At 32.0% G+C, this 20,041-nt stretch overlaps 3 protein-coding genes across 4 annotated transcripts; all 3 read left to right on the forward strand.

Moving 5' to 3' along the window:
- The first annotated feature begins 1,844 nt into the window (after positions 1 to 1,844).
- LOC101204859 (receptor-like protein 12) lies at positions 1,845 to 15,270 on the forward strand. Of its 2 annotated transcripts, XM_011658419.2 has the most exons (3): positions 1,845 to 4,091; positions 4,229 to 4,300; positions 13,918 to 15,270. In XM_011658419.2, exons 1-2 carry the CDS (start codon positions 2,411 to 2,413, stop codon positions 4,282 to 4,284), a joined length of 1,737 nt encoding a protein of 578 aa, XP_011656721.2. In that variant the 5' UTR covers positions 1,845 to 2,410; the 3' UTR covers positions 4,285 to 4,300; positions 13,918 to 15,270. The 2 variants fall into 2 exon arrangements, 1 of the variants encoding a protein (XP_011656721.2); XR_004217565.1 differs by lacking the exon at positions 13,918 to 15,270 and having other exon boundaries at positions 1,850 to 2,739; positions 4,229 to 5,262.
- Positions 9,765 to 13,044, forward strand: LOC101213157 (receptor-like protein 9DC3). Its single transcript, XM_004153584.3, has one exon. The coding sequence runs from the start codon at positions 9,820 to 9,822 to the stop codon at positions 12,889 to 12,891; it is 3,072 nt and encodes a 1,023-aa protein (XP_004153632.2). The 5' UTR covers positions 9,765 to 9,819; the 3' UTR covers positions 12,892 to 13,044.
- Positions 14,881 to 18,749, forward strand: LOC101208762 (receptor-like protein 6). Its single transcript, XM_004153368.3, has 2 exons — positions 14,881 to 17,359; positions 17,685 to 18,749. Exons 1-2 carry the CDS (start codon positions 15,031 to 15,033, stop codon positions 18,590 to 18,592), a joined length of 3,237 nt encoding a protein of 1,078 aa, XP_004153416.3. The 5' UTR covers positions 14,881 to 15,030; the 3' UTR covers positions 18,593 to 18,749.
- Positions 18,750 to 20,041: the final 1,292 nt, after the last annotated feature.

A 20,041-nucleotide genomic window follows, 5' to 3' on the forward strand; every position in this document is an offset into this window, starting at 1 on the left:
TGATTTCTATTGTTATATATCATATAATATAGTTGAAAATATGGTTAGATATTTGTACACGATTGTATTTATTTGAGATATCAAAGTTATTTGCAAAATTTGAATGTTGTTTGCAAAATACATTTTTTTAATAAAAGAGACATAATAAATTAATTTTTTTAATAAAAATCAATCAAGTAAGTGTACAAATTAAAATAACTATGTATGATCTAATAAAAATTTTAAAAATAATTTAAAATATAAATCATATGAAAATAGTGGATTAGTGATTGTCATTGTTGTAGGGTTTAGATTTCATAATATTTGAATTTAAAATACAATCAAACCTAAGGAAAGAGGAATAGTTGAAAATCTTTTAACAATTTTTAGAGGAAATATTTATTAAACATAAATTTTATGAGTTAAATAAATAAACGTTAATTAATTTAATTTAAATATTAAAAATCCAAAAATTTGTTATGAATTTATATATTTAGGAGATATTGAAAAAATATTGTCAATCTTGAAAATATTTTTCAAAAGTTTACAAATAATATGTGTTTTACTTGTATTTGCATCATACAAAATAATGAGATCAAATATCATATCATATAGTGTATTTACATAAAGAGATATAATACACATATTATACTTCTTGATTATACATGCATAACAAGGATGATTGAAACTAAAACGTCTAATTAAAATAAATATGAATATTAATGTAATTAAAAAACACAACGTGAAAAATAATTATCTGATACAAGAGGCACAATAAATTATTTTTTTTTAATAAAAATCAATCAATATAAGTGTATAATCATAATTAGCACGATTGTAGGGATGATAAAACTTTGTTTTTAAATTATTATTAACCATACATACTATATAATATCTTATAATTTTCTTTAAATAACTTGAAATATAAATAATACAAAATGTTTAATTTATGCATGCCATTAGGGATATTTTAGGAATGGTTGAAATTCTCGTAACCATTTATTATGTATAATCATATGAAAATAATGAAGTAGTGATTGTCATTGTTTTAGGGATTAGATTTGAATTCAAAATATTATGAAATCTAATGAACGAGGTTAAAAATCTTTTTCCAATTTTGTAGGAAAAATCTTTATTAAACCTGAAATAAATAAATAAATATTAATTAATTTGATTTAAATACTAAAAATCCGAAAATTTGTCATAGGAGTACAGATGAAATCTTGTTAATCCAAATTAGTTAATATTTTTCAAAACTAAATAGTTTGCAAATACAATGTATTTGTGATTGTGTGTTATTTGGAAAATGGACTGTATCTTAAAACACATATTATCCTACTTAACTTAAAAGGGTTTAGGGTATGTGAAAATAGATAGTGTGTTATTTGCTATCTCACGGTTATCTCTAAAAAAAATAGGGTTTAGGGTGTAAAGCTAACGGTAAATTTAAAAAATAGCTTATGATTAATTGATATCACTCATATAATATATTTGGAAAATAATCTGAAAAAATATAAAAAAAAGTAATGGAAAAAGATGATGAAAAGAAAAGGAAAACAAATGGGAAGGAAAAGAAAAATTACACACAGAATATGAGAATGAAGGAGAAATAGAAATATTTAAAAAAGTTGTAGAAGAAGAGAAAATGAGGGTGAAAAGAGAAAATATGATACAAAGAGAAAAATAAAAAAAGATCACAAAAGAGAAAAGAAAACGATGATAATGAATGACAATCGTTTATTCTATATATAATATCTGCTCAAATAAAAAAAGCAAAGTATGTATTTGATTGCTTTAAAAGTTGAAAGAAAAAATGTAAAACGCTTATTATTACAAAATGGGTGATATGTATATAACTCACATCAGATTTTGTATCCTCCATTTGATGATGTACTGCTACTTCTTTCTTCTCTTTCTTCTTTTCACTTACTGTGAATTCCCAACAACATCATATCATCATGTACCAGTGTGTGATCCTAATTAAAGCTTAGCATTACTTCAATTCAAGAATGACTTTTCCTTGGACACACTATCAAGTTCTTGGAGTGAGTGGTATATACATCCACGAACTTTCAAATGGAATCAGACCACAGATTCCTAGCTTGTTCATGGGATGGTGTGGAGTGTGATGACAAAAGAGAAGGCCATGTTGTTGGTCTTCATCTTGGCTGCAGTTTTCTCAATGCAAGTACTCTTCATCCCAACAACACCCTTTTCACCCTCTCCCACCTCAAAACCTTGAATCTTTCTTACAATCATTTGGCAGGATCTCCATTTTCACCTCAATTCGGAATGCTTTCAAACTTGAGAGTTTCTGGATCTTTCGGGGTCATCTTTCAAAGGTCATGTTCCATTACAAATTTCACATTTGTTTAAATTGGTTTCCCTCCATCTTTCTTATAATTCTGATCTCAGTTTTTCAAACCTGGTTATGAATCAACTTGTCGATAACATAACCAATCTAAGGGAACTTGGGCTTGCTGAAACCAATCTTTCATGCATCCTACCCACTTCTACTTTCTTGAACTTCTCTCTCTCTTTAGAGTCTCTTGATTTTTTTTCATCTGAGTTGTCCGGGAATTTTCCAGACCACATTTTTTGTCTTCCAAATTTGCGCGTCTTAAAGCTTCGTTGGAATACTGAGTTGAATGGACATCTGCCCATGTCTAATTGGAGTAAATCCCTTCAAATTTTGGATCTTTCTTTCACTAATTTTTCAGGAGAGATTCCCAACTCCATTGGTGAAGCCAAGGCATTGAGGTACTTAGACTTTAGTTACTGTATGTTTTATGGTGAAATTCCTAATTTTGAAAGTCATTCTAATCCTATGATCATGGGTCAATTAGTACCCAATTGTGTTCTGAATCTCACCCAAACACCTTCTTCATCTACATCATTTTCAAGTCCTCTTCATCATGGAAATATTTGTTCAACAGGACTTTCAAATCTTATCTATGTGGACTTGACACTTAACTCATTCACGGGTGCTATACCCTCTTGGCTATACTCCTTGCCTAACTTAAAGTATTTGGATCTCTCTAGAAACCAATTCTTTGGTTTCATGAGGGATTTTAGATTCAACTCATTAAAGCATCTCGATTTAAGTGATAACAATTTGCAAGGTGAAATTTCAGAGTCTATTTATAGGCAACTCAATCTTACATATTTAAGATTGAATTCCAATCATTTGAGTGGGGTTTTGAATTTCAACATGCTGTCGAGAGTCCCAAATCTATCGTGGCTTTACATTTCCAAGAACACCCAACTTTCAATATTCTCAACTACACTTACGCCTGCACATCTTCTTGACATAGGAATAGATTCCATCAAATTAGAAAAAATCCCTTACTTCTTGAGAAATCAAAAGTACTTGTCCAACCTAAACCTTTCAAATAATCAAATTGTAGAAAAAGTTCCTGAGTGGTTTTCTGAATTGGGTGGTTTGGTTAAACTAGATCTATCTCATAATTTTTTGTCCTTAGGAATAGAGGTGCTACTTGCTTTGCCTAATCTGAGGAGTCTCTTTCTTGATTTTAACTTGTTTAATAAGCTACCTGTTCCAATGTTGCTATCATCGTTTATGGAAGATTTTATTGTTTCAAATAATAAGGTTAGTGGAAATATCCATCCTTCAATCTGCCAAGCCACCAAACTCACTTTTTTGGATTTGTCCAATAATAGCTTAAGTGGTGAACTTCCACCTTGTCTCTCCAACATGACTAATCTATCCCATTTGATATTGAAAAGTAACAATTTGTCTGGAGTTATTACCATACCTCCAAAGATTCAATACTATATTGCTTCAGAAAATCAGTTGATTGGAGAAATCCCTCTTTCAATTTGCCTTTCACTTGACCTCGCCATCCTCAGTCTGTCAAATAATCACATGAATGGAACAATTCCACCATGTCTCACAAACATCAGCACTTCTCTTTCAGTATTGAATTTAAAAAATAACAACTTTAGTGGTTCCATTCCTACATTTCCTTCAACGGGATGTCAATTGAGCAGCGTTGATTTGAAGAACAACCAAATCGAAGGAGAATTTCCAAAGTCATTGCTGAACTGTGAATATCTTGAAGTTTTGGATATTGGAAATAACAACATGACAGTTTATGTGTAATTCTCACTTAAACCCATAAAACCACAAATAGATTCATGCCTTACTTAGTTTTTTTCTCTTATATAATTTAAATGGAGATATCGATCGCAATAAATCTGAGATTTTATTTTTATTCTATTTTGACAGGATACTTTCCTTATTGGTTAAAAACTGCTTCAAGTTTGCTACTTCTCATCCTTTGATCCAATCAATTTTATGGTGATCTTATCAACAATTCCAGCTTCAATAAAAATTCTTTCTGAAACCTACAAATTATTGATCTTTCTCACAACTATTTCAGTGGACCATTGCCTTTAAATTTTTTTAACAACATGAGAGCCCTCCAGGAAATGGAAATCCAACCCAACTCTTTTCTTGAAAATGTTTTCTATCAAGATTCAATTGGGATATCATTAAAAGGGATAGAACAACAGTTGGAAATAAATCTTTTGATATTTAAAACTATTGATCTATCACCCAATGGTATTAATGGAGAGATACGGAAGGAAATTGGAATGTTGAAGTCTCTTGTAGGTTTGAACCTTTCACACAATAAGCTTACAGGTGGGATTCCTACATCACTTGGCAATTTAAACAGTCTAGAATGGTTGGATCTTTCATGAAATCAATTGTTTGGTAATATTCCTTCTGAGTTGGTTGATCTTACGTTCTTGTCTCATTTGAATCTTTAATTCCCAAAATCATCTGTCCGGACCAATTCCTAAAGGCAAGCAATTTGATACTTTTGAGAGTTCTTCCTACCTTGGAAATCTTGGACTCTGTGGAAATCTTCTACCAAAATGTGATGCAGATCAAAATGACCATAAACCTCAACTGTGGCATGAACAAGAAGAAGACAACAGCTTGGAGAAAAGAATTTGGGTGAAAGCTGTGTTCATGGGTTATGGATGTGGAATGGTATTTGGAGTATTTATTGGATATGTTGTTTTCAAATGTGGGAAACCGATGTGGATTGTGGCAAGTGGAAGGCAAAAAAGTTCAAAAGATCCAAACATCTAGGAGACGTTGTAAGGCTATGAAAAAAAAATGATTCAAATTCATAGTTATTACTTCTATCTATTAGTTTATATTTATTTTGCGTTGTGTCTAGATTTTATTCTGCAAAACTTTCTCATCATTCTCAAATGGAATTGGAAAACATAAACTCTCTTGAAACCTTATTTCACCTGACTTAAACCCTTCTCTAGTAAACATAAGACCCTTTTAAACATTCAAGTAATCATGATATACTGATATATATGTATCAACCTTTTTAAAAGTCACACACACTTGATTTCCATTCAAAGAACCTTGAGCTTTTGCTAAATGGCTAAATCAAGGAATATTCAAGTAATTTACCTTCCTTAACTTCCATTGGTAGTTACAAACTTATAGAACACAACTACCAGTCTACTACTAATTTTCATCTTTCCGAGTCTTTTTCTTGAAACAAAAGCCCAAAAAGAAAGTTTAAATCCTTGGATTGAATAAAACTTTATTGGGGACTACTTCCAATGCTCAATTCCTTCTTCTAAAAACGTTGTATTCACAAAAAGGGGTCCTAAGATTTGAGCTAACCTAAAGCAGTTCAGTGAACATTAGCTATTTCTTAGATTAATTTCCATTGTTTATGGGTTTTGGAGTGAACTAATTTACAAATCATGAATTTAGTAGATATATATATATAAAGTTTTCAAATTTTCTTCTATATTTAATTTCATCCAAAAACTATATTTAATTTCTTCATCTAAAAAGATAATGCCTAAGAATCAGTCTTCTTCTTCTTCCAACTACACTGATGTGTGTGGTGCACTATAAAGTGATTGTAACGAATTTAGGTTGTTTGTTTGTTTTAGTAATAAAGAGATTATAGTAAATATAAGGTTTAAGATGATTGTTTATACTAGGAGTTACTCAAAGAAACCCTGCAACTGAACAAATTCAACCAACTAAACTCAAAAGTATACAAGGATTGAGTTAATTGTAATATTAGTTATGTTTAATTAATTTTGGTTGGGTTGAATTTCAATTTTTTTAGAAAAGGATATTAACGGTGGGTCAGTAGGTGCACCCAAATATTCCCACTAGGTGGACACCCTTTTAGCACCCCCATCATACCCCATATATATGCATTCATGAAAGTGTAGGGTACAAAAAGTTCAAGGGCTAGAGATAAGCCCATAACACTATAACAAAGTATTGATATTTAGAGAGACAACGGAGGGTGAGTAAAATTGACAAAAAGAATTTGCTTTCCGATGTCCATAGGCTTGTATTATTGCATATATATTATCATAACTTGATAGGACTTTGACAGCAGTTGTTGAAGACTCTTTTATTTCTTTTCAACCATATGACTCATATAGAACAACAACCACAAAATTGAGTTGAATAGTAACTTATTTTGTACTTGGGTTGTTGGAAAGATTATTTGGAGGAGCTGTGATGCTTTGTAATCCTTGTGTAATATCAGCCTTGTTCCAAAGATATTGCGTCGTAGGACACTGGATGAAGAGATGCTCAATAGATTCATTATTTGATTTGCACATAACACACCAACTTGAGCTTAAACACATTGTAATTTTGATTCTTTTTTGAATCAAATCCAACGACAAAACATCATTATATGCAGTAAAGTCCATAAAAAAACTTTACATATTTTGGGATTTTGGATTTCCATAAATGCCTGTAGAGTGATGTTTATGTAAGCATTATTTGTTTGAAAGAGTGGATGACTTCTTTAACAGACATGGTAGAGAAAGCCCCATGTTTGTTTAACTTTCATTCGAGCTTGTTTATACCTTTATGGCTAGATATCTATTAGGAAAAGATGCTTTTATGGAGTTCCAAAGCATTGTTTTTCCTATCGTTAAAAGGTTCTTCTTTGGCTTGATATCCCAATCACCAATATCCTCATTTCATGCATCTACGATTGTTCCATTCTTGATCATTGATAGTGCAAAGAATCTAGGAACCTTAATTTTAAGTGGTATTTCATAATTCCATACTCCATGCCAGAAAACTATGTATTTACCATCATTCACTTTCCATTTCATTTTGCTATTATACCACTCAATCCCTTTACATATAGATCTCCCAAGGGCATTTTGAGCTGTTATGTTTTCCTCATTTTGAGCTGTTATGTTTTCCTTATAGTGGAAATTCTCCCAATGAGTTTGGAATATTTAGCCATAGAGATTTTGGCTCACACTGATATCTCCATAGCCATTTGGTTAGTAGAGTGAAATTTGTGTTTGAGATTGATGTAATGTCAAGACTACCTTTGTCTTTTATAGTTGTCCATTTAATCGGAATTAGCCATTTTTTGGATTTTTTATTAACACATAAGTTGTCGTAATTGCCTTTCCACAAAATACTTTAACTTTATGAAGACGTCTAAGCTAATTATGAAAATTAAGCTTAATTAGTTACCAAAAGTTAATTTCATGAGCACTCTTTTTATCTCTAATTTTCTAATTTTTTTTTAAATTTTGTTGATCTATTTTCTATCATGTATTTGATTAAAAAATCAAGCTAAATGATAGAAACTAAAAAAAATACTTTCAAAAACTTTATTTTGATTTTTTAAAATTTTTTTTATTAACAATTAATTTTTTTTTACTAAAGTAAGAAGAAAACTACAGTAAATTACAGTATGGGTATTAAATTGGGACTTTCGATTTTTCGATTTTTTCTTTTTTTAGTTCTACACATCTTAATCACTTACTTGACTTTTGAGCTAGTTTGAAGATTCCAAGCCTCTTTCATTTTGTTTTTGAATAAAAATACTAAAACATTTAAAATGGATTATGTATATATAAAGAATTTTGTACACCCCAAACTATACACAGAGATGATGGTGTACGAAATAGTTTATATGAATTGAACTTGACAATGGTGCTTTCTAACCCAACCTTGTGTCTCCAACGTTGATATCTTCAACAATTTTTTCCCATATCTAATTGTTTATCAGTTTCACTTATGCCAATATGTTTCTTAATTACATGTTGATTTAGAAGTGATATCAGTTAAAAACTATCATTCATTAATCATATCGAACTATCACCGTGTATGTAAGATGTCTCCAGCTTTTACGTCAGATTTAAATTAAGGTTGGAGATAAACCATCATTAGTTCATCATAGCCAAACTGTCATCATATCTCGATGACATCCTTATATAGATCACAGTTTGTAATCTATCATCAGATGTATATAAAGGTTGGAGATGGTAAATAAAAACACTATTAGTTTCCCCTTTGTATAGTTCAACAAAGAAGGCATTATGTCCTCTTCCACCTCTCTCCTTTACCTTTCATTCTTTCCACTATTTACATGACATTAAAGGGTAAATAATATCCAAAATATTTTGAGAAATTATTGTAAATAACCGAATTGTATAAAATATTTACGAAATATAATATAATTTTGTATTTTATCAATAATAGTAGACACGGTTAGGCTTTTATGACTTCTTATCATTGATATAATTTAAAATTTTGCTTTATTTTATAAATATTTTGGTTCATTTTGCTCCAAATATTTTCTTTATCTTCACACTTTACCTCCAGGTCAATTCTCCTTTAAATATATATTTGTCGATAAAATTTTTGAAAAGAAGAAATATTGTTGAAGAGTTCAAATTGAGTTGGAAGTGATTGTTTTTGGTTGTTTCCTTATTCTATAAATACATCCAAATCATTTACTTGACTTGACTTAAAAAAGATGTCCAAACTTTTTAGGTCTTCTTCTTTTCATTTTTGGAAAAAAAAAAAAGTTAGAATTACAAAGATGCTCCTAAAATTTGTAGTTCGTGTAAAAATACCTTAATCGTTAAAATTTTGTTTGAAAAATACCCTTGATCTATCGAAAAGTTTTATAAATACTCTTAAGCTTTTCTCACCAACCAAAGTTTTAAGTTAAAATCATAGTTTTAAATTTATTTGACTATTAACAGAGAGTGATAGAATATGTATTATATCTAATACACATAATATTGTGATGGATTTATCAGTGTGATATTTTTTTGACTAATTATTATTTTAATATGTTTTATGGAGAATATTTTATTTTGAAATTTTGTGAGATTTTATATTTTAACCAAGGTTTAAAATACGATTATGAAAAGATTATAAATAAATAAATAAATTTAAGTTAGTAAATAAATATTTTATTATTTTCAAATAAGTAAACAAGTCTAATATTTCTATTATTTTCATTTTGATGTTTATTTCTCGTAATTTGTGTATTAATATCGATATATGGATTCAAATTTAAACTATGGTTTTCACTAAAAAGAATTGGTTTTCAGTTTTGGATGGTAAGAATTTGATGTAAAAATTACGTTTCTAGCTTTTTTTTTTTTTAGTTTAAGTGTATTTATGAAAGTTTAAAATAGAGTATATTTTAAACAAAACTTTAATAATTTCCGTTCAAAACGCGTTAAAGGTATTTTCTTAAAAGCCTTTTTGAAAATTCATGGATATTTTTTATACAAACTAGAAAGTTATTTTTTATTTTTGTAATTTAGGGAAAGAGATTAGAAATGAAGTTTGGTGAAGTTGATGGCGTCTTTCTACACCATATCCTTCCCTAGCTGTCTACATGCATGTGTGTCGTTAACTCACTATTCAAAGTTGAAAAGGTAAAAGAAAGAAAATTGTTAGAATTATTATAAGAGGCTCTTAACTCACATCAGATTTTGCAAACCACTATCTTGTATGAATTACAGCAAGTAGTGATGATCATCATGTTCTACTTCTTTCTTCTCTTTCTTTTCCTCTCTAATATTTCACTTACTGTTAGTTCCCAACATCATCATCATCATCTTCTACTGTGTCATCCTCAACAAAGCTTAGCATTACTTCAATTCAAGAATGCTTTTTCCTTGGGTGCGCCATCAAGTTATTGCAGTAAGTCGTATCCAAGAACAACAACATGGAATGAGAGCACAGATTGCTGTTTATGGGACGGCGTGGAGTGCGACGACCAAGGACAAGGCCATGTGGTTGCCCTTCATCTTGGTTGCAGTTTACTCCAAGGAACTCTTCATCCTAACAGCACCCTTTTCACTCTTTCCCACCTCCAAACCTTGAATCTTTCTTCTAACAATTTTTCAGGATCTCCCTTTTCACCTCAATTTGGAATCCTTTCAAACTTGAGAGTTTTGGATCTTTCCAGGTCCTTTTTCAAAGGCCACGTTCCATTACAAATATCACATTTGTCTAAATTGGTTTCCCTTCATCTTTTTTATAATTTCGATCTCACTTTTTCAAACATGGTTATGAATCAACTTGTTCTTAACCTAACCAATCTAAGGGATCTTGGGCTTGCTCATACAAATCTATCACACATCATACCCACTTCTAATTTCATGAATTTCTCTCTCTCTCTAGAGTCTCTTGATCTTTCTTATTCCTACTTGTCTGGAAATTTTCCTGACCACATTTTCAATCTTCCAAATTTACATGTGTTAGCACTTCAATATAACCTTGAGTTGAATGGACATCTGCCCACGTCTAATTGGAGTCGATCCCTTCAACTTTTGGATCTTTCTTTCACTAATTTTTCAGGAGGGATCCCAAGCTCCATTGGTGAAGCCAGAGCCTTGAGGTATTTGGACCTTGGATCCTGCAACTTCAATGGTGAAATTTCTAATTTCGAAATCCATTCTAATCCTTTGATCATGGGTGATCAATTAGTACCCAATTGTGTGTTCAACATCACCAAAAGAGCACCTTCTTCATCTAATTCATTTTTAAGTACTCTTCTTCCTGGAAATGTTTGTTCAACAGGACAGCTTTCAAATCTTACCCATTTGAACTTGGCAAGCAACAATTTCACTGGTGTCATCCCCTCTTGGCTATTTTCATTACCAACCTTAAAATTTCTGAATCTATATCATAACAATTTCTCTGGTTTCATGAGGGATTTTAGGTCCAACACATTGGAGTATGTTGATGCAAGTTTTAACCAGTTCCAAGGTGAAATCCCCTTGTCCGTCTATAGACAAGTGAACCTTAGAGAGTTAAGATTATGCCACAACAATTTGAGTGGGGTTTTTAATTTAGACATTGAGAGAATCCCAAGTCTAACATCTCTATGTGTTTCCAACAATCCCCAACTCTCAATATTCTCATCCAAACCTATCTCCTCAAATCTTGAATTCATTAGTATGTCATCCGTCAAATTAAACAACAATGTCCCCTACTTTTTAAGATATCAGAAGAATTTGAGCATTCTAGAACTTTCTCATAATGCTTTGTCCTCAGGAATGGAGCATCTCCTCTCTTTGCCTAAGTTAAAGAGATTGTTTCTTGATTTTAATTTGTTCAATAAGCTACCAACTCCAATATTGTTGCCATCAATTATGGAATATTTTAGTGTTTCAAATAATGAGGTAAGTGGAAACATTCATCCTTCAATTTGCGAAGCCACCAATCTTATATTCCTTGATTTGTCAAATAATAGCTTTAGTGGTACAATTCCACCTTGTCTCTCCAACATGTCTAATCTAAACACTTTGATATTGAAAAGTAACAACTTTTCTGGGGTTATTCCCACACCACAAAATATTCAATACTACCTTGCTTCAGAAAATCACTTCACTGGAGAAATCCCATTTTCAATCTGCTTTGCAAACAACCTTGCAATCCTTGGTCTTTCCAATAATCACTTGAGTGGTACACTTCCACCATGTCTCACAAACATAGCTTCTCTGTTAGCATTGAATCTTCAAGCTAACGACATTTCTGGAACCATTCCCTCAACATTTTCAACATCATGTAAGTTAAGAAGCCTTGACTTGAGCAACAACAAACTAGAAGGAGAATTGCCAACCTCCTTGTTGAACTGTGAGGATCTCCAAATTTTAGATGTTGAAAATAATAATATAACAGGTCACTTCCCCCATTGGTTGTCTACTCTCCCGTTACGAGCTCTTATCTTTCGATCAAATCGATTTTACGGTCACCTCAACAACTCATTCAACACATACTCTTTTTTCAACCTACGAATCCTTGATCTATCTTTCAATCATTTTAGTGGCCCATTACCATCAAACTTGTTTCTAAACTTGAGAGCCATAAAAAAATTTGATTTGATACCTCAATTTGATGATTACCTTTATCCTGAATGGTTTTTCTTCGGCTCCTCGGATAATTACCAAGATTCCTTGTTATTAACACTAAAAGGATCGAACCAAAGGGTGGAAAGAATACTGAAGGCATTCAAAGCTATGGATTTATCAAGTAATGATTTTAGTGGAGAGATACCAAGTGAAATTGGGATACTTCGGTTTTTGGGAGGTCTCAACATTTCCCACAATAAGTTAACAGGTGAAATTCCTACGTCGTTGGGAAATTTGACAAACCTCGAATGGTTGGATCTTTCTTCAAATGAACTCAGAGGTCAGATCCCTCCTCAGTTGGGTGCTCTTACATATCTCTCTATTTTGAACCTCTCACAAAATCAATTGTCAGGACCAATTCCTCAAGGAAAACAGTTTGCTACTTTTGAGAGTTCTTCATACGTTGGAAATATTGGACTCTGTAACTTTCCTCTGCCAAACTGTGGTGGGGATGAAACAGGGAATAGCCATGAATCTCAATTAGTAGATGATGATGATGAAGATGATAGTTTATCAAAAGGGTTTTGGTGGAAAGTTGTATTCTTGGGGTATGGATGTGGAATGGGCTTTGGAATTTTTGTTGGATATCTTGTTTTTCGAATTGGAAAACCTGTGTGGATTGTAGCAAGGGTGGAAGGCAAACCAAGGAGGAACAACTACAGAGCTGCTGGAAGAAATAACTAAGCTTTGTATTTGATCATATATTCAATTACCAATAATGCTAATGTTAAGTTCTACTGCACCCACGTTTTTTTTTCTTTCATTTAACAAATAAATGTTTACTTCTATTTCATAGTTGTAAATTGATGATTGCAATATATCATAGGGTTTGAAATACATTTTTTTTTTTTTTTGTATTTTATAAATATTTTCATAAGTTTTGTATTCTTTCTTTCTATTTCTACCTTTCAAATCCTATATATAAATTACTTGACTTTGAAGATGACTAAGTTTGAGTCTTCTTCTTTAATTTTTGGAGAAAAATAGCTAACGCATTTAAAATCTATATAGAGAAACTTCTACACCCATAAGTACACGAACATGTGGTTTGATGGCACTTTCTACACGCCATCCTTTGCAGTAAAACATACAGAGTGCTCTCCTAATTTTTAGTAGGGGCTTTTAGTCTTTTGATTATAATTATGTTCTCAGTTTTTCAAATGTGGTTATGAATCAACTTGTTCGTAGCTTAACCAATCTAAGGGATTTTTGACTTACTGAAGTAAATCTTCATGACCTTAGTCCCACTTCAATCCTCAACTTCTCTCTCTTTTTACACTCTCTTGATCTTTCTTCAAGTGGCTTGTTTGAGAATTTTCCAGACCACATTTTCAGTCTTCCAAATTTACATGCGTTAATACTTAAAGATAACAATAAGTTGAATGGACATCTACCCATGTCTAATTGGAGTAAATCCCTTCAAATTTTGGATCTTTCTCAAACTAAATATTCAGGAGGGATTCCCAGCTCCATTGGTGAAGCCAAGGCATTGAGGTACTTAGACCTTTCGAAACTAATTTCATGGGCCAACTAGTACCCAATTGTGTTTTTAATCTCACCCAAGGACCTTCATCATCTAATTCATCTGTTGCAAGTTTGCGAGTTCTCATCCTTGGATCCAATCAATTTTATGGCCATATCAGCAATCCCTTCAACGGAGGATTCTTTCTTAAGCCTACAAATTATGGATCTTTCTCACAACTATTTCAGTGGACCATTGCCTTCAAACTTTTTTTAACAACATGAGAGCCATCCAGGAAGATGTCAAAAACCAACCCAACACTTCTCGTGAAAGTACTATTTACTATCAAGATTCAATTATGGGATATCATTAAAAGGGATAGAACAACATTTGGAAAGAAATCTTTTCATATTTAAAACTATTGATCTATCAAGCAATGGTTTTAATGGAGAGATACCAAAAGAAATTGGAATGTCGAAGATGTTTTAGTTAAAGAAAGTTTATTGATTTAGGTAGCGTGGTTCCAGTAATTACAATTTTATATAGAAATTTTTATATCATATAGTTTTATATTTTATATAAAAGTATAGGAACATATCTACACCAGTCTTTGGCCCACTATAATTAAATTCCTAATAAATGAAAAAGTTAAAATATTGACCCACCTTATCTGCATGGAGAAATTGAATTCTCTTCTATATTTAATTTTTTCATCTAAATTCTTTAATACTTGACTTTGACTTTGAAAATGTGTAAGAATCAGTCTTCTTCTTCTTCTTCTTCTTCTTTAATTTTTGGAGAAAAAATATCAAACATTTAATATCTACATAGAGAAATTTCTACACCTAACTACCCTGATGTGTGTGGTGCACTTAAGAGATTATTAATGAATTTAGGTTGGCCTCACTCTCTACACCATCGCCCTGTCTCCAAGTTTCGAAAACATTTATTTATCTGTTTGTTTTGGTAAAGAGATTACAGTAAATATAAGGTTTAAGATGATTGTTTATATTTTCATTTTGCATATAGTTTATACTGGGAGTTATTATTCAAAGAAACCCTGCAACTGAAAAAATTCAACCAACTAAACTGATCAAAAGTATATAAGGATTGAGTTGACTGTAATATTAGTGTTATGTTTAATTCGGGTTGGATTGGATTTCAATTTTGTAGGAATTGATCGGTTTGATTATGTTTTTGAATTCAAAGAATTAAAAAGTTGCCAGTTTCCAACTTTAATTGAATCTGCTCTCTCTCTCACTTTGAAAATTTTCTCACTTAATATTTTTCTACATTTTAAGAGCTAGCTTAAGTGGACAAAGATAAAATATTGAAATTATTTACCAAATATAGCCAAATCTATGGAAACTCTATTTAGTCTATCCCTAACAATTCCCCAACTATTAAAAGAGTCAATAACTCACATCAGATGTTGTGTAAACGGCCATTACATATCCTCCATTAGCATGGCATTGTTGTTGTATGAATTAAAAGTAGTGTGCATCTTCTTTCTTCTCTTTCTTTTCCTCTGTAATTTCGTTGTAAATTCCCGTCATCATGATCATGTGTGTGATCCTAAACAAAGCTCAAAACTACTTGAATTCAAGAATGCCTTCTCCTTGGAGATGACATGGCCATCATTCTTTTGCATTGGGTTGTCTCCACCAACAACCACATGGAATGAGAGCACGGATTGTTGTTTATGGGACGGCGTGGAGTGCGACGACGAAGGACAAGGCCATGTGGTTGGTCTTCATCTTGGCTGCAGTTTACTCCAAGGAACTCTTCATCCTAACAATACCCTTTTCACTCTCTCCCACCTCCAAACTTTGAATCTTTCTTATAACTATATGGATGGATCTCCATTTTCGCCTCAATTTGGAATGCTTACAGACCTGAGGGTTCTGGATCTTTCTCGGTCTTTCTTCCAAGGGAACGTTCCTTTGCAAATATCACACTTGACCAACTTAGTTTCACTTCATCTTTCTTATAATGACGGTCTCAGTTTTTCAAACATGGTTATGAATCAACTTGTTCATAACCTAACCAATCTGAAAGATCTTGGACTTGCTTACACAAATCTTTCTGACATCACACCCTCTTCGAATTTCATGAATTTCTCTCTCTCTTTAGAATCTCTGGATTTGTCTGCATCTATGTTGTCTGGGTATTTTCCAGACTACATTTTAAGTCTTAAAAATTTTCATGTGTTAAAACTTTATCATAACCCTGAGTTAAATGGACATCTGCCCAAGTCTAATTGGAGTAAATCCCTTCAAGTTTTGGATCTTTCTCAAACTCATTTTTCAGGAGGGATTCCCAACTCCATTAGTGAAGCCAAGGTCTTAAGTTACTTAGACCTTAGTGACTGCAACTTCAATGGTGAAATTCCTAATTTTGAAACTCATTCTAATCCTTTGATCATGGGTCAATTAGTACCCAATTGTGTTTTGAATCTCACCCAAACACCTTCTTCTTCTACTTCATTTACAAATGACGTTTGTTCTGATATACCATTCCCAAATCTTGTTTATTTGAGTTTGGAACAGAACTCATTCATTGATGCCATACCTTCTTGGATATTTTCATTGCCTAACTTAAAATCTTTAGATCTAGGTAACAACAATTTCTTTGGTTTCATGAAGGATTTTCAATCCAACTCATTAGAGTTTCTTGATTTCAGTTATAACAACTTGCAAGGTGAAATCTCAGAGTCTATTTATAGACAACTCAATCTTACATACTTAGGATTGGAGTACAATAATTTGAGTGGTGTTTTGAATTTGGACATGCTGTTGAGAATCACAAGGCTTCATGACCTTTTCGTTTCCAATAATAGCCAACTTTCAATACTATCAACCAATGTTAGTTCCTCGAATCTTACATCCATTAGAATGGCATCCCTCAATTTAGAAAAAGTCCCCCACTTTTTGAAATATCATAAGAAGTTGGAATTTCTAGATCTTTCAAACAATCAAATTGTAGGAAAAGTTCCAGAGTGGTTTTCCGAAATGAGTGGTTTGAATAAACTGGATCTATCTCATAATTTCTTGTCCACGGGAATAGAGGTGCTCCATGCTATGCCTAATCTGATGGGAGTCGATCTTAGTTTCAACTTGTTCAATAAGCTACCTGTTCCCATATTGCTACCATCAACAATGGAAATGCTTATTGTTTCTAATAACGAGATTAGTGGAAATATTCATTCTTCAATCTGCCAAGCTACCAACCTTAATTATCTTGATTTGTCCTATAACAGCTTCAGTGGTGAACTTCCATCTTGTCTCTCCAACATGACTAATCTACAAACTTTAGTATTGAAAAGTAACAACTTTGTTGGACCTATTCCCATGCCGACACCAAGTATTTCGTTCTATATTGCTTCAGAAAATCAGTTTATTGGAGAGATCCCTCGTTCAATTTGCCTTTCAATTTACCTCAGAATCCTCAGTATTTCAAATAATCGCATGAGTGGAACAATTCCACCATGTCTTGCAAGCATCACCTCACTTACAGTTTTGGATTTAAAAAACAACAACTTTAGTGGCACGATTCCAACATTTTTTTCGACAGAATGTCAACTGAGCAGACTTGATTTGAACAACAACCAAATAGAAGGAGAATTGCCACAATCATTGTTGAACTGTGAATATCTTCAAGTTTTGGATCTCGGAAAAAACAAAATCACAGGTTATATAAATCTCTCTTGCACATAAATTTATAGCTTTCTTAGGAAAAAATGCTTTTCAAGATCATTATTGTTTATCATTTGATAAGAAATGTGTAAAATCCACTGTAGAAGTGTTTCAGAAGCTTACCTCATTTTTCTTAAATCACTTATTTTCAAAGTTAAACGTAAAATCAAACACACCCTTAATATTTTATTAATCTGTTATGCAATAATACTGATAGGATATTACATCTATAGGTTTGACTATATTTAGATTCTTTCTCTTATATAATTTAAATCTATATATCACAATAAATTCTGAAATTTTATTCATGTTCTTAACAGGTTATTTTCCTTCCCGGTTAAAACCTGCTTTGTATTTGCAAGTTATCATCCTTCGGTCTAATCAATTTTACGGTCATATCAACGATACCTTCCATAAAGACTCTTTCTCAAACCTACGGATTATCGATCTCTCTCACAACAATTTTGATGGACCATTACCTTCAAATTTTATAAAGAACATGAGAGCCATCAGGGAAGTGGAAAACAGACGTTCCATCTCTTTTCAAGAACCAGAAATCCGCATTTACTACCGGGACTCAATTGTGATATCATCAAAAGGAACCGAACAGAAATTTGAAAGAATTCTTTTGATATTGAAAACCATTGACTTGTCCAGTAATGATTTTAGTGGAGAGATACCAGAGGAAATTGGAATGTTGAGGTCTCTAATAGGTTTGAACCTTTCACACAATAAGCTGACAGGTAGGATTCCTACATCAATTGGCAATTTGAACAATCTGGAATGGTTGGATCTTTCTTCAAATCAATTGTTAGGTAGCATTCCTCCTCAGTTGGTTGCTCTTACATTTCTCTCATGTTTGAATCTCTCACAAAATCAGCTGTCAGGACCAATTCCAGAAGGCAAACAATTTGATACTTTTGAGAGTTCATCCTACCTTGGAAATCTTGGACTTTGTGGGAATCCTCTACCAAAATGTGAACATCCAAATGACCATAAATCTCAAGTGCTACATGAAGAAGAAGAAGGTGAGAGTTGTGGAAAAGGAACTTGGGTGAAAGCTGTGTTTATTGGATATGGATGTGGGATTATATTTGGAGTATTTGTTGGATATGTTGTTTTTGAGTGTGGGAAACCTGTGTGGATTGTGGCAATTGTGGAAGGCAAGAGATCTCAAAAGATCCAAACATCTAAGAGCTCTAGGGGTTATAGGAAAAGAAATAAGTAGGGTTTGTCTTCTTGAATTTCTGAAAAAAAGTTAAGTTTGTGTAAATATCTTGAAAATATTCATGTTGTTTGTAAACACATCAATACAAGGCTACTGCTTGGAGTACAAAATCCAACGAGGAAGGTGTAAGTAATATGTAACTATCCTACTTCACATATTCTCCAGCACTCTTTTAATTCTCTCTGGTCTATTTCTTAACAGAAAAAAAGTATCTAAATGTGATTATGACATAATTAATTAATTAATTAGCTGCAACAATGATGTTTGAGTAATGGTTTTAATTATGCAGAAACCACCATTTGTAATATTTATCAACATAGAAATCATTTCCTACCCACCATTTATTAGATATTGTACCATGCTCATTTTTCAATGCAATACACAATATATATATACACACAAAAGTCTAGGTCGTCCATTACAATTTTTTTTCCTTGAAAAACTACTGACAAAACGAACAACATTCCATTAAATATCAATTCTCAAGAAGCGGGGAGCATACGTAATATAATGAATATCGTCAACTAACGAACGAGACAGAAACACCACATAATATAAACTAAATAAATCAAAATATTTATAAAATATAGTAAAATTACCGTGTATCTATAGATATTCTATCGTGATACTTTGCTATATTTTATAATTTTTTTAATTAAAATAATTTTCTACTTGAATTTTCTCTTCTTCTTTTTTTTCTATCTATTTCTACATCTCAATCCTTTGAATTACTTAGACTATGACTTTGAAGATAGACTAAGTTTGAGTCTTCCTCTTTACCTTTTGGAGAAAAATAGCTAACGCATTTAAAATAATCTATATAGAGAAACTTCTACACCCCTAACTATACGACCACATATGTGGTTGATGGCCCTTCAGTAACAAATTCCTTCACCTCAAACCACCATACCAAAAACAGAAACCAAAGGGTAAACCTGGAGGGATTAGAATGATTCTGATATGTTAAATTATTCAACAGTTTCCCATCAAACTGATAAGAAAAGCCTGTTTTAGAGTGATTATAAAGTTGGTCTCAAATATGCCCCTGCTTACCTTACATAAAGGTTAGAAAAAGAACTGTAATACGATATGCCAACCATCTTCAAGTTATGCTTCTTTAACTCTCATACTAAAAGACACTAATTATAAAAAGGGTCGATAACTCAGTCCGTAAGTTTCTCTATCCAATGAGATTCAAAATATTAGTATATAATAACATTTTTAAGAAATAAAACACACAGTAAAGTAAACTATAAACTACCTGATGGATTATATCGTTGGTGGTTTACCACAAATAGATCGAATCATACATATAGAAGTCTATCGTGCAGTCTAACCATAGATAGATTATGATATTTTATTATATTTGTAAATATTTGAGTTTGATTTTGTTATATTTGAAAAGAGAGAAAGAAAAAAAGGAATCTAAGACTTCAACTATAAAAGGCT

This window comes from Cucumis sativus, chromosome 6, assembly GCF_000004075.3.
Source record: "Cucumis sativus cultivar 9930 chromosome 6, Cucumber_9930_V3, whole genome shotgun sequence".
Lineage (NCBI taxonomy): Eukaryota > Viridiplantae > Streptophyta > Magnoliopsida > Cucurbitales > Cucurbitaceae > Cucumis > Cucumis sativus.

Bases quoted from the DNA above. Each gene is read 5' to 3' on its own strand.
- LOC101204859 (XM_011658419.2), top strand. From the start codon at position 2,411: ATGAATCAACTTGTCGATAACATAACCAATCTAAGGGAACTTGGGCTT. The intron at 4,092-4,228 runs TTTATGTGTAAT...CTATTTTGACAG, and splicing joins TGGAAATAACAACATGACAG to GATACTTTCCTTATTGGTTA.
- LOC101213157 (XM_004153584.3), top strand. From the start codon at position 9,820: ATGATCATCATGTTCTACTTCTTTCTTCTCTTTCTTTTCCTCTCTAAT.
- LOC101208762 (XM_004153368.3), top strand. From the start codon at position 15,031: ATGGAAACTCTATTTAGTCTATCCCTAACAATTCCCCAACTATTAAAA. The intron at 17,360-17,684 runs GTTATATAAATC...TGTTCTTAACAG, and splicing joins CGGAAAAAACAAAATCACAG to GTTATTTTCCTTCCCGGTTA.